Consider the following 12,638-nt stretch of genomic DNA (forward strand, 5'->3'; position numbering starts at 1 on the left):
GCACCGGCCGCTAGACTAGATCTGTCCAATCTAAGTCTAAGGCTAGATTTGACCAATCTAAGTCTAAGGCTATATCTGACCAATTTAAGTCTATGAGCACGAACTGATGCAGCCTCCTCGAATGAGAGGCGTTATCGTCTTCTAAGACAAACCAAGCAGTCCAGTTGCGATCGATTGAATGTCCTGAGATGACAATGACCTGGATGATTGAGAACATTCATAGACAAAACCTGAAATACAAACTGATTTAACAGTATATCCACCGATGGCCTCACACTGAAAATTTTAAACATGTGGGGGCCATTTTGTTTTGTTTTTTTCATTTTCAAAACCAATAAAATATCATTATTTTAGTTTAACCTTTCCCTTGAAGGGTCTCAATCATTAAAATGTTAAAATAAGTCAGATGTTTTATTATTATTATCATTATTATTTTCCAATGCTTAACTCTCTAGATCAGGGGTCACAAACCTTTTTGAAACCAAGAGCTACTTCTTGGGTACTGATTAATGCGAAGGGCTACCAGTTTGATACACACTTAAATAAATTGCCAGAAATAGCCAATTTGCTCAATTTACCTTTAACTCTATGTTATTATTAATAATTAATGATATTTATCTTTGTGGAAACACTGATCATCGTAATGATTTCTCACAATAAATATATATAGAAACAGATAAATATCAATATGCAACACTTTATTTTTATATTTTCTCTAAGTGCACATTTTTCAAATTGAACATTTTCAAATGATCACTTCTAAGACAATCTTGTGAAATCACAATATCCCATTTTAACTAGCTAGCCACTAACATTTTTTAACAAATCATGAATTACTTTGCACCATGTTTGTACAAATAACTCATGTAAAATACAAAAGTCAACTCTCAAATTTTTAAATAAATCATGTCACACTTTGAACTGGACACCAAATCTGTTATCTGTTTCTTTGTCAGTTAGTGGTAAGCCTGGCATTGCATGCTGTTAACTAGTGTGTTGTACTCTGGTGTGTAACTGGACACTGCAACTCTGAGTGAGTCTTGCAGATGTGCATCAGTGAGGCGTGTTCTGTGTTTGTTCTTGATGAAGTTCATGTCAGAAAAGTCTGATTCACAAAGATAAGTTGAACCAAACAGGCTTGAAACCTTCATACCTGCTGTGCATACACCACTGTACTTTTCTGTGTCAACAAGGCACCAAAAGTTTGGTGCAGCCTGGTGGGCTTTGAGGTGGAGGTCATTTTGCAGTGTTACAATTTCAATCTCCACCTGTTCAGCATCCAGGCTGAATGTTGCACTTAACTGCTCAGCAATGCATGATATGTCCACGTTCATGAAAGGATTAGAAATGAACGACACACATGGCTCAAGCTGATCCAGGTCACAACACCTGTTCTCAAACTCTTGCCCAATTCTGTTTATGACCTGAGAGTACTTTTCTGCAACTTTGTCAAAAGCCTCAGATGCAGAAGCATTGTCTTTCAGCACCATCTGCACAGAGGGAAAGTGCAGCACTTTTTTCTCTGTAAATGCCAGCTCACTGGTAAGTGCTGCTATTTGAGCTATTTTTAGAACAGGCCAGCGGGCGACTCATCTGGTCCTTACGGGCTACCTGGTGCCCGCGGGCACCGCGTTGGTGACCCCTGCTCTAGATCAACGTCAGGTCTATGTGTCGATATACAGTAAACTTTTTTTTTTAATTTTGTATGCCCTTTTTGTCAAATAAAACCCAAAATATGCAATATTCTCCCCCACCCCTCCAAAGAAAAAAATTGATGTGAAGTAACTTAAACCTTAAATAGCTCAATAATTATTGAACCATTTTTATACATTATTATTTTTGAGTAATTACATTTTTTTCAATTCCCACTAAAATTCTTGAAATTACAAGTCTTTTTTTTTTTTACTTTCAACACGTAAATCTTTAGATCAAATATAGATGTATCCGTCGATTATTGAGTTGTTTGTTTGTTTTTTAATTTGTTTGTTTTATGCCCTATTAGTGGAAGAACTTTTTGTATATATATGGCAAACACAAAAAATGCAATATTTTCTCCAAAAAATATTTAAAAGTGGAGGATTTGATGTGAAGTAATTGGAGCCTCGAAGAAGTCAATAATTCATAACATTGATACTAAATCATTATTATTTTTTGAGCAATGAGAGTTTTAAAGAAAAAAAATAGCCTGCATTGCAACTTTTTCTCATAACCTGTTTGCTCAACCTGTTAAACTGGCTGTTAAACATTAGCTGGGGGTCCGCATTTTGGACCCCCCTGGTGTACGTGGATTGATGATCAATTAGACTGACGCATTTGTTGGCTCAAAGCTCACCGGAAATACATACGCGTAGACATGCAGTGTCGTATACGCTTATTGTGAAAGAGCAAACCGGAAATCTAGACCGCTGCGTTACCCTTGCCATGGGCACCCATTCGATCAACAAAATGAAGCCTCTATTATCATTTCAAGCAACAGTTGTTTCTTCTGTTTTGTTGTTTGTGTGTGTCGACTTTGGTCGGTGTAACAACGGCAGGAGGGTATGTTTGACGCGTAATTTTTAAGCCATAAAGGTCGTTTTGAATGGAGCATAAGCTACATCTGCTAGCCGAGGTGTTAGCTTTAGCTTTAGCCGTGTGTGCTAACGTGTTTTTACTTCTCAGGTTGGAGATGTTATGGACGCAGAATTCAACGACTTCTCTTTCCCTCTAGAACATTCTTTTGAAGTTGGTAAGATGATGTTTTGTTCTACTATAATGCTGCATTTGTTGTACGTCAGCTAATAAAGAGGTAATGTGGGGAAATCGCCTCTGCGCACCAAACTAGGTTAGAAAAGATGCAACATTTTCTGCAGCAATCTCAAACTGACTTACCAGCTTCACAGGACGGTCTTTTTGAGATATTTTTACAAAGTCTCGGCCCTGTTTGGAATTCGGCGTGTGTTAAAATGATTAAACGTCATCACTGTCCTTTGACGTGTTTTTCAACCTTTTTTGAGCCTAGGCACATTTTTTTTAATAAAAAAAAATCCGGAGACACACCACCAGCAGACAAGGTTAAAAAAATGAAAACTCCACCAGGTTGTCGTGGCTTATTTTGAGTTTGATGTTTTCCAGTGTGTAGTGCTTTAGTTCCTGTCTTGCGCTGTTATTTTTGTGGCCCGTCCTGTTTTGTTGGTGTTTCCCTGTAGCAGCTTCATGCCTTCCTTTGAGTGCTATTCCCCACACCTGCTTTGTTTTCACAATTAAGACTGTTTTAGTTGTGCGGACGCTATCCTTTGTGGGGACATTGTTGATTGTCATGTCATGTACGGATGTACTTTGTGGACGCCGTCTCTGCTTCGCACGCTGTAAGGCTTTGCTGTCGTCCAGCATTCTGTTTTTTTACTTTGCAGCCAGTTCAGTTTTACTTTCGTTTTGCATAGCCATCCCAAAGCTTCAGTGCCTTTTTCTAGCAAGACTTTTGTTCATTTTTGGTTTAAGCGTAACATACCTTTTACCTGCACGCTTTCTCCCGCTGTGCTCTGCATATTGGGATCACGACAAACCATCCTCGTCTCACCCGACGCGTTCCGACCTCTACAAACCTGCTGCCACCTACTGATATGGAGTATTACATGGTTACCCTGCCGAGCTCTACACAGCAGAGACACTCGACGACGGCACATTATTTGCAGATTATAATTATTGATTTGCAAAAAATATTTTTTGGACCAGTTCGGGGAATTTGCATAATTTCCCACGGCACACCAGACACAATCTCACAGTGGTTGAAAAACACTGATCTGTTTGGTTAGTCTACCCACGATTGAACGGTCGCCGCCATTTGTACGTGCCGTAAAATGTGTCCATTCTGCGTTGAACTCTCGCGTGATCTTGGTCTTGTTGCAGACGAAGTGGCCAAGTTCCAGGTACGTGGAGCTCTGGTGCTGCGAGCAGGTAGGGAGCCCAGCGTGTCCCTAAGTCAGAACCAGCTGTCAGAGGTTGACAGAGTCAAACTAAAGGTGAATAAATTAGCCATCTAACACCGCTGACTACATTTTTTTTTGATGGCAGCAAACTGATTAGTGCATCTATTGTATAGGAAGTGGCTGCAGTGGACGGTCTGTATCGCATCCGAGTGCCTCGGGTGTCCCTGCAGGCTGAAAGACAGACGGAGCGGCAGATGGAAGGTTACCTCACCGCTTTCGTCAAAGCCGTATGTATTTAAATGCAGAACATGTACTATTCACGATATCAGGGGTGTCCAAAGTGCGGCCCACCGCATATTCTAAAAACACTGTTTGGAAAAAACGACATTATAAAGTGGAATAAAAGAGCAAACAGGTGAAAGGAAATGAGAACAAGTTGCAATGTTGACTCTAATAACTCAAAACTGCTATGCAGGCTGTTTTTTTCTGTAAGGTTGTCATTACTCACCAAATAATGAATTGAGATCAATGTTGTTATGAATTATTGACCTATTCAAGGCTCCATATTTCAGTTTTAAATATATTATGGGGAAAATATTGCATATTTTGTGTTTGCCCTATAAAAAGTTTTTTTTTGACAAAAGAGCATTACAAACATTTCAAAAAGCATGAAAGAAATGATAAAAACTTAAAATTAACAGATAGATTTGAAGTTGATCTAGAGCAGACACATAAATATATATATATATATATATATATATATGTATATATATATATACATATATATATATATATGTATATATATATATGTATATATATATACATATATATATATACATATATATATATACATATACATATATATATATATATATATATATATATATATATATATATATATATATATACATATATATATATATATATATACACATATACATATATATATATATATATATACATATATATATATATACATATATATATATGTATATATATATATATATACATATATATATATATATACATATATATATATATATATACATATATATATATATGTATATATATATATATATACACATATACATATATATATATATATATATATATATATACATATATATATATATATATACATATATATACATATATATACATATATATATATATATATATAATGCTGTATGTGTGCTTTGGTCCCTTTTTCCAGGCACACTAATACAAAAACACAAAAATGTCTGATAGATTGCTAAAAATGACGGACCACTTAAAAAAACAAAATTTAATTTTACTTTTTTTTTTACTGAATGAGACACCTGGAATGTACATGACAAAGAATGTGAGATTTACAATATTACCTATGAAAAATAAAACACTGAATATTAAGAACAAATGAACGTCGCTCCTCTTTTACTTCTCAGACCACCTCCTTGTTGACATCTTTTGCAATTAAGCAAAATGCAACACAAATGGCCAAATGTGAGCGCAAAGGGTAAAATACACCCACAAGCTGATATAATACTTTTCTGCAGAACTTTGTTGTAAAAATTTGCTTCCGCATCTGTCCCTGACATCCACGTCTCAGGCTTGCTTCTCTGTAAACAAACCCCGCCCACTCTGCTTCGTGTCTTGTTGGCCTGGAGCTGCTGTTATTACCGTAATAACTCATACAGCACTCAAAAGCACAAATTCCAACCATTGGAATTTTTTCTACAGTTCAAAACTTGCGGTAATTTAATAAATGGCACTGCACATTAATAGTTTTGATGTTAAAGATTTAAAATAAATATTTTGGAAATGTTCGGTGGGCCATATTTTGCCCACGTCTGATCTAGAAATGTAAATGTTGAAAGTAAAAATAAAAATGTATGACTTTTTTTTTCCAACTGTCATTGCTCAAAAAATAATAATGAATTAAAATCAAGGGTGTTATGAATAATTGACTTAGTTTAGACTCCAATTACTTCACATCAAATATTCCTCTTTGAAATTTTTTTTTGGGGAAAACATTGCATATTTAGTTTTTGCCCTAAACCAGGGTTTTCTTTGACAAAAAAGGCATACAAAGTAATTGTTTTACTTTATATCGACACATAGAACTTAAGTTGATTTAGAGATTTAAGCATTGAATAATAATAACAACAAATAATCATTATATATGACTTATTTTTAAAAATGTTATGACTGAGACCCTTCCAGATCCCCAGAACCAAACTTGAGAGGAGCCCTAAAGGTTAAAAAAAGCTATATATTGTATTGGTTTTGAAAATGAAAAATATCAAAATGGCCCCCGCATGCTTTAATTTTTCAGTATGCAGCCCTCAGTGGAAAAAATTTGGACACCCCTGTACTAATTACTACGACAACCTTTAGCGTGTAATTAGGATTGCTAGTTTATGTTCATGCGTTGTCATAATTGACATCAGTTGTAACCCTCCCACTCCCAAGTGTGCCATGGTAGAGTCCCACCTGAGCGATGTCATCTCCCTCCACACCGACGTCTCAGGCTACCTCATCGGCGTCTCCATCGTCACATTACCAGGAGGCTGCGGGGGCGCCGAGGTGGAGGACGAGGTAGATCTGGAGGTGTTCAACACAACGCTCAGCGTCATGGCGCCCGTCAACGCGCCCGGGTCAGTATTCCCCTTCTTCCGCTTTTCGGTACCTTTGCTTGAACTCTAATTGCCAATTTGCTTGCAGACCTGAAACGGCTCTCTTCCTGGAGCGCATGGAGCAGGAGACGGAGAAAAAAGGGAAGAATCCGCAGGAGCAGAAATCTTTCTTTGCTAAATACGTAAGTGAGCCCAGTCTGCCTGAAAAGACAGTGCTGAAAGGGTTGATGAATAAATGAAAAGGCCTTTTTAGATCCTTCACAGCACGCTGGTGTTCAACACGTGTTAGGATGCAGCAGTGATCCTCAGTGCTTTGCTTTCTTTCCCGTTAAAACACCAAGACCAGTTTCTACCTGCGTTGCCTCGTCTTTTATTCATGTAGCTCATCAGAGTTGTTTGAAGTGAACACGACCAGCTAAAAGTCAGTCATCTTCTAAATCAGGGGTGTCCAAAGTCTGGTCCACAGCTAATTGTTTAACTTCCGTATTCTAAAAATACAAATTAAAAAAACTAATACAGAAAAAACAGTCAAATAGAAAAAGCAAACGGGTGAAATTTAACGTGAAAAAGTTGCAATATTGACAGACTCAAAGCTGTCACAGGCTGTTTTTTTTTCTTTAGAGCTGTCATTGCTCAAATAATAATGAATCAAAATCAATGTTATGAATTATTAACCTATTCAAGGCTTCAATTACTTCACATCAAATTATCCATTTTGACATTTTTGGGGGGTAAAATATTGCATATTGTCTGTTTCCAAATGTTTCTTTGACAAAAAAGGCATAAAACTAACAAAACATTGAACAATTATAAAACTTATAATTGACAGATCTGAAGTTTATGTAAAGACTTAGGTGTCGAAAGTAAAAATAAATAAATGTATGACTTATTTTTATACTTTTAGGAGTGGGACCCATTTGGACCTCGAAATGTATTGTATTGGGACGTTCTTTTTAAAAACTCATTGCTCAAAAAATATTATTGAATTAAAATCAATGTTATAAATAATTGACCTATTTAAGGCTCAAAAAATATTGAATTAAAATCAATGTTATAAATAATTAACCTATTTAAGGCTCCAATTACTTCACATCAAATATTCCACTTTGAACATTTTTTGGCGGGGATATTGCATAATTTATGTTGTGAAGTGTTTTCTTTGACAAAAAGGGCACAAAACATAAAAATACATATTTTTTACTTCATATCAACATATAGACATGAAGTAATTCTAGAGATTTAAGTGTTGAATAATCCATCCATTTTCTACCACCTGTCCTTTCGGGGTCACAGGGGGTGCTGGAGTCTATCCCGGTTGCAATCGGGCGAAAGGCACACCCTGAAAAAGTCGCGAAATAATAATTTATAAAATAATATGAACTTTTTTATGACAGACACTTCTGGATACCCGGGACCAAACTTGAGGGGATCCCTAAAGGTTAAAAAAAATTATATATTGTATTGGTTTTGAAAATGAAAAGTAACACAATGGCCGCCGCATGCTTTAATTATTCAGTGTGCGGCCCTCAGTGGGAAAAAGTTTGGACACCGCTGGTTTAAATGTTGATAAATGCATAGTTTATGTATATATTTAAACAGAGTCAAAGCAAATAAGTTTCCCTGCCAGGAGGTGGCGTTATCCTCTTTCCTGTCCCTGATGTTGTTGTCTGCATTTTGTCAGCGTGACTTGTTTGTGCTACATCCAGTGACATGTGCTGCTGTGCTGTGTTTCAGTGGTATTTGATACTGGGAGGCGCTATCTTCCTCATGGCCACCAATTCGGCACAGCCCCCAGCAGGGGGAGGCAGAGAGCAGAGCTGATTCCCACTGAAGTACTGTGCTTGATTGTGGCTGCTTCTCTTCCTCCTCCTCTTCCTCCACTTTCTGCTACCCCTTAAGTAGGGGTGTCCTGATCGGTCCAATATCAGTGTAAAAACATGTGCCTGAGGATATCGGCATGAATACAAAATGTCCGATACGCGCTCAGGTACAAGCAGTCCTGCAGCGTGTTTACTTTTGCTAAGCTGGACAGCCAGTTAGGTATCTAAATGTCCTTCAATAAGCACACAATTTCTTCTGTTTTAGTCAAGTCATTTACAAAAGGTAAACATGCTAGGCTATTGGCTACAAGGAGTTAGCAGCTACACAACAGCTAAACACACAATACCACGCAAGCTCGACATACGTAATACTAACTGAACAATATTGCAGTTTAAAACAGCACATGTGTCAATATAAACAAGTATCAAACAATTGTGTGAATGCTACAAGCATTCAAACATACACGATTTGACACCATTTTTCATCTATTCTCTATTATTATTATTCCGCCACTTTTTGGCTCAGCATAACTTCATCCCTGTTCATCCAAGAACACCGTTCCATCTTCAAAATGTTCAACCCATACAAGAAATGTTAAGACTTTTTAACTTTTTTCCAAAAAAATTCCCAGTTTTCCGAGACATTTTTTCCATTTAAAATATATGGGCAATTTTTTTAACCTTCCGTGATTTCCACAACCAATTCGAACCATTCTACCTTCAACACATTCCAGAGATCCTGGTAATTGAAAGTAGCAAATTTCCAGGTCCCAAAAAAATTCCAGGAATTCCCGGTTTTCCAAAGCCTATTTTCTTTTTTTTTTTTACAGTCCACAGGTTTTAACCAATTCCAACCATTTCACCATTATAAGATTTTACATAATCAGGACAACAAAAATAGCCATGTTATTTTTCTTAAATACCCAGTTTTCCTGAAATTTAAGGAATTCCGAAATACCCATTCTCAATTCAAACTGTTACTACATCAAAATTGTCAACCGATTCAAAAAATTACAACACCAACCCACTCATATTACCTAGGACAATTCTGCTCGTATCAATATTTTCAGAAATTCGTAGTTTTCCAGAAATTGCCAGGTAATAGGAAGATGTCTCTAAATATTTCACAGTTTTTAAAAACTATTCTGACATTTCAACCATCTACCCACACTATTCCCGTATATCGAACGCCAAACATTTTTCCCTTTCCCAAGATTCACGGTTTTCCCAGAATTTGCGATAATTTTCTCTCTATTGACAATGAATGGGAAATATATAATCAACTGCATATCCCACATTTCTCATCCGATGAACCTTTCCACTATTCACACACTCCACTCACCCTGGACATTCAAGCCAGCATGTTCAGTTCGGAAAATTCCTTGATTACCCGAGTTTACCAGTAATTTCTCCCCATTTAAAAAAAATGGGCAATATACAAAACTCCATATCCCACATTTCTTAACTGATTTGAACCGTTCTAAAATCTACACACTCCACTCATCCTGGACATTCACATCAAAATGTTTCCAAGTTCCAAAATTTCCCTGATTACCAGGAATTCCTGCTTTCAAATACTACTGTTTTTTGCACTTTTTTTCTTTTGACTTTCTCTCTCCCAGTTTTCATCCGATTGGAACTATTCAAGTATCCAAACGTTCGACTTGGCTGAGAATCGATTGCAACCATATTTTTTTATCCCAAAATGTTGCTGAGAAAAAAGCCAGGAAATCCAGGCTTTGCAGGACATTTTTTACACCATTTTTTACCCAATTCGAACTGTTCCACCACCTACACACTCTTCACCCTGGACATTGAAGCCAAAAACATGTTTCCATTTCCCAAAATTGTTGGTTTTCTCAGAATTATCAGGAATCTCTCCCCATCGAAAATATTTCTCAATGGATTTGAACGGTTGCTAGTTAGTCAACTCCTAGTATGCTCATATTAGCATGCTAATGATTTCTGATAGCATTTTAGCAAATTTCTTAAATTTTCACCTGAAAATAATGGATTTCTTCCTCATCGTCATCTTAGAAGTATGCTAGCTGGTCCCGGTTAGCATCTTGATATTAACATGCTAATGTTTTTTGTTAGCATTTTAACTAATTTTGTACTTTATCACCTCATAATTATGTATTTCTTTACTTTGCACCATCTTAGAAGTATGCTGGCTTTTCCCCTTCAACATCTTAATATGCCAACATTTTAACTTTTTGTATTTTAACGTAATAATCATTGACTTTCTTACTTTGCGCCATTATAAAAGTATGTTAGCTGTTCCCCTTTAACCATGCTAATGCTGGCATAACATTTATGCTAGCTTTTATACTTTTTGACTCAATATTTATGGATTCTGTAACTTTCTGCCATCTTGGAAGTATGTTAACTCTTCTAACCATACCAACATTTAGCATTTCAAGATTTATACTACATTTCTGGACAACTTCTGCTCTTCACCTCGCCAACCATTTTTAACCTTTAAAATATCTCAACATTCGCCAACCATTTTTAACCTTTAAAATATCTCAACATTCAAACCATTTCTACATTCATCACGCATTCAAATAACATTTCAGGTCAGCGTCAGCTCTTCAAACCATTTCACCATTCAAACTATTCTTACAGTCATTCTACATTCTATCAGTATTTCAGTTAAGCTTCAGCATTTTGGGATTCACACGCAATTCCAACCGGAATTGCATTTTCTAGTTACAATCGCATATTACTTACACATACAAAGTCTCCAAGGAATAGACAAGTAACACACGGGTCTGCGTTATTCAGCCACAGTTGATGGCAAACAAATGTAACCTTCCACTTCAATTTAAAGACAATATATGTCTGTTTTTCATAATTTCCTTTGATCAAACACTTCCTCACTACAAAATAATAAAAGTATGTATTATTCCTGCGGATATTGTATCTGATTAATAAGAGTATCAGCCAGGCTCCAATATCATTATCTTATCGGACGTGAGAAAGTTGAATCGGGACACCCCTATTGTTATCGTAACTCCTCATTTAGTGGCCGCTGTTTACTCAACTGCAGAGATTAGTAAGCCTCTACTGGATGTAAGGCTGTGTGTACAGTATAGGTTTTTACCAATGCATTTTTATTCATAATATTTAATCATAAAATGTACTTTTGATATATATTTTAAACCAAATAGTAATCGTACTTGTATACACGGATGAACAGTGGCTACTAGTCTGTTAATGTGCTGTTTTAGTTAGCACCGCAGCACATGGTGGACTCAAATCAGGTCTATTAGAGGGAAGGCCACTATTTGAGGAAATACGCTATTTTTTAACTCATCCGTTTGACTAAATAAAATCCGCTTTTTTTCTTCCCGCTCTTTCTCCCGTGTAGTTAAGGTTCCAATGAAGACGGGGAACTACTGGACGGGTTGTTCACTAAACTAGCAAGAAACTAACTTGATTGTTCAGCATGTGTTGTCCTCGCTTTCTTTCTGTTAAGCTAGCAAGCATGTGTAAGAGTGTTCCCTATTCATTTGTCTTGTCTTTGTCTCTGCCAGTGGATGTACATCGTGCCCCTCGTCCTCTTCCTGATGATGTCAGGCGCTCAGGACCAATCGGGGGGCGGGGCCGGGGGCGGAGCTGGCAACGGAGGTGGACGTTGATGTCGAACTGCTAACACGTGACTGTTTTTTTTTTCCCTTCCCTGCAATGATGTTGAACTGCTGTACTCGATGCTGTAGTTGACTTTTTAATACCACTGTGAAGACGGGAGAATAAAGTATTTATTACTCACTGATTGAGCTGTTTACCTGCCAGGATGTGCAAACGCGGCAGGCGACGAGCTTCCTCTTGTAGTAACAGTGTTAATTTTAGAGCTGATATCGGACTAAACATAGTTGGGATACGTGACAGGCTCGCCTTCCACTGGTGATGGAAGGCTCAGGATTCAAATCAGCAGCTTGGGTAGTTTACTTGGGGCTCAGATTGAATATCCCGGACTTTATATGACAAGCCCTATGAAATGGATTCAATTGTGAGAGAAGACGTCACTGATCATAGCAGTTGTATGAGCCAAATATGCCCCCGAGTGGCTGTGAGCAACACAGTCATGACAACAGCAAGATGCTGAGTGATTGCTAGAATCTGGTAATTGGCCTGCGGCACCTTTAAGATAAATACTAGATACGACTGTCAATGTTTAATTAATTAATTTAAAAAATATTGAATCAAAATAAATGTTCAACTTTAAAATATTTTTTGGAAAAACATTTGCATATTGCATAAAAAAAGTTTTCTTTGACAAAAAAAAAGGC

The 12,638-nt window shown here is 36.9% G+C and overlaps 1 protein-coding gene across 2 annotated transcripts; it reads left to right on the forward strand.

The window, feature by feature from the left end:
* The first annotated feature begins 2,275 nt into the window (after positions 1 to 2,275).
* Positions 2,276 to 12,118, forward strand: emc10 (ER membrane protein complex subunit 10). 2 transcript variants are annotated; one of them, XM_062050278.1, is made up of 8 exons: positions 2,277 to 2,538; positions 2,662 to 2,728; positions 3,889 to 4,001; positions 4,082 to 4,195; positions 6,360 to 6,544; positions 6,612 to 6,705; positions 8,258 to 8,355; positions 11,883 to 12,118. In XM_062050278.1, exons 1-7 carry the CDS (start codon positions 2,422 to 2,424, stop codon positions 8,342 to 8,344), a joined length of 777 nt encoding a protein of 258 aa, XP_061906262.1. In that variant the 5' UTR covers positions 2,277 to 2,421; the 3' UTR covers positions 8,345 to 8,355; positions 11,883 to 12,118. The 2 variants fall into 2 exon arrangements, with proteins under 2 accessions (XP_061906261.1, XP_061906262.1); XM_062050277.1 differs by lacking the exon at positions 8,258 to 8,355 and having other exon boundaries at positions 2,276 to 2,538.
* The last annotated feature ends 520 nt before the right edge of the window (positions 12,119 to 12,638 follow it).

Source organism: Entelurus aequoreus, linkage group LG06 (assembly GCF_033978785.1).
Source record: "Entelurus aequoreus isolate RoL-2023_Sb linkage group LG06, RoL_Eaeq_v1.1, whole genome shotgun sequence".
Classification (NCBI taxonomy): Eukaryota; Metazoa; Chordata; class Actinopteri; order Syngnathiformes; family Syngnathidae; genus Entelurus; species Entelurus aequoreus.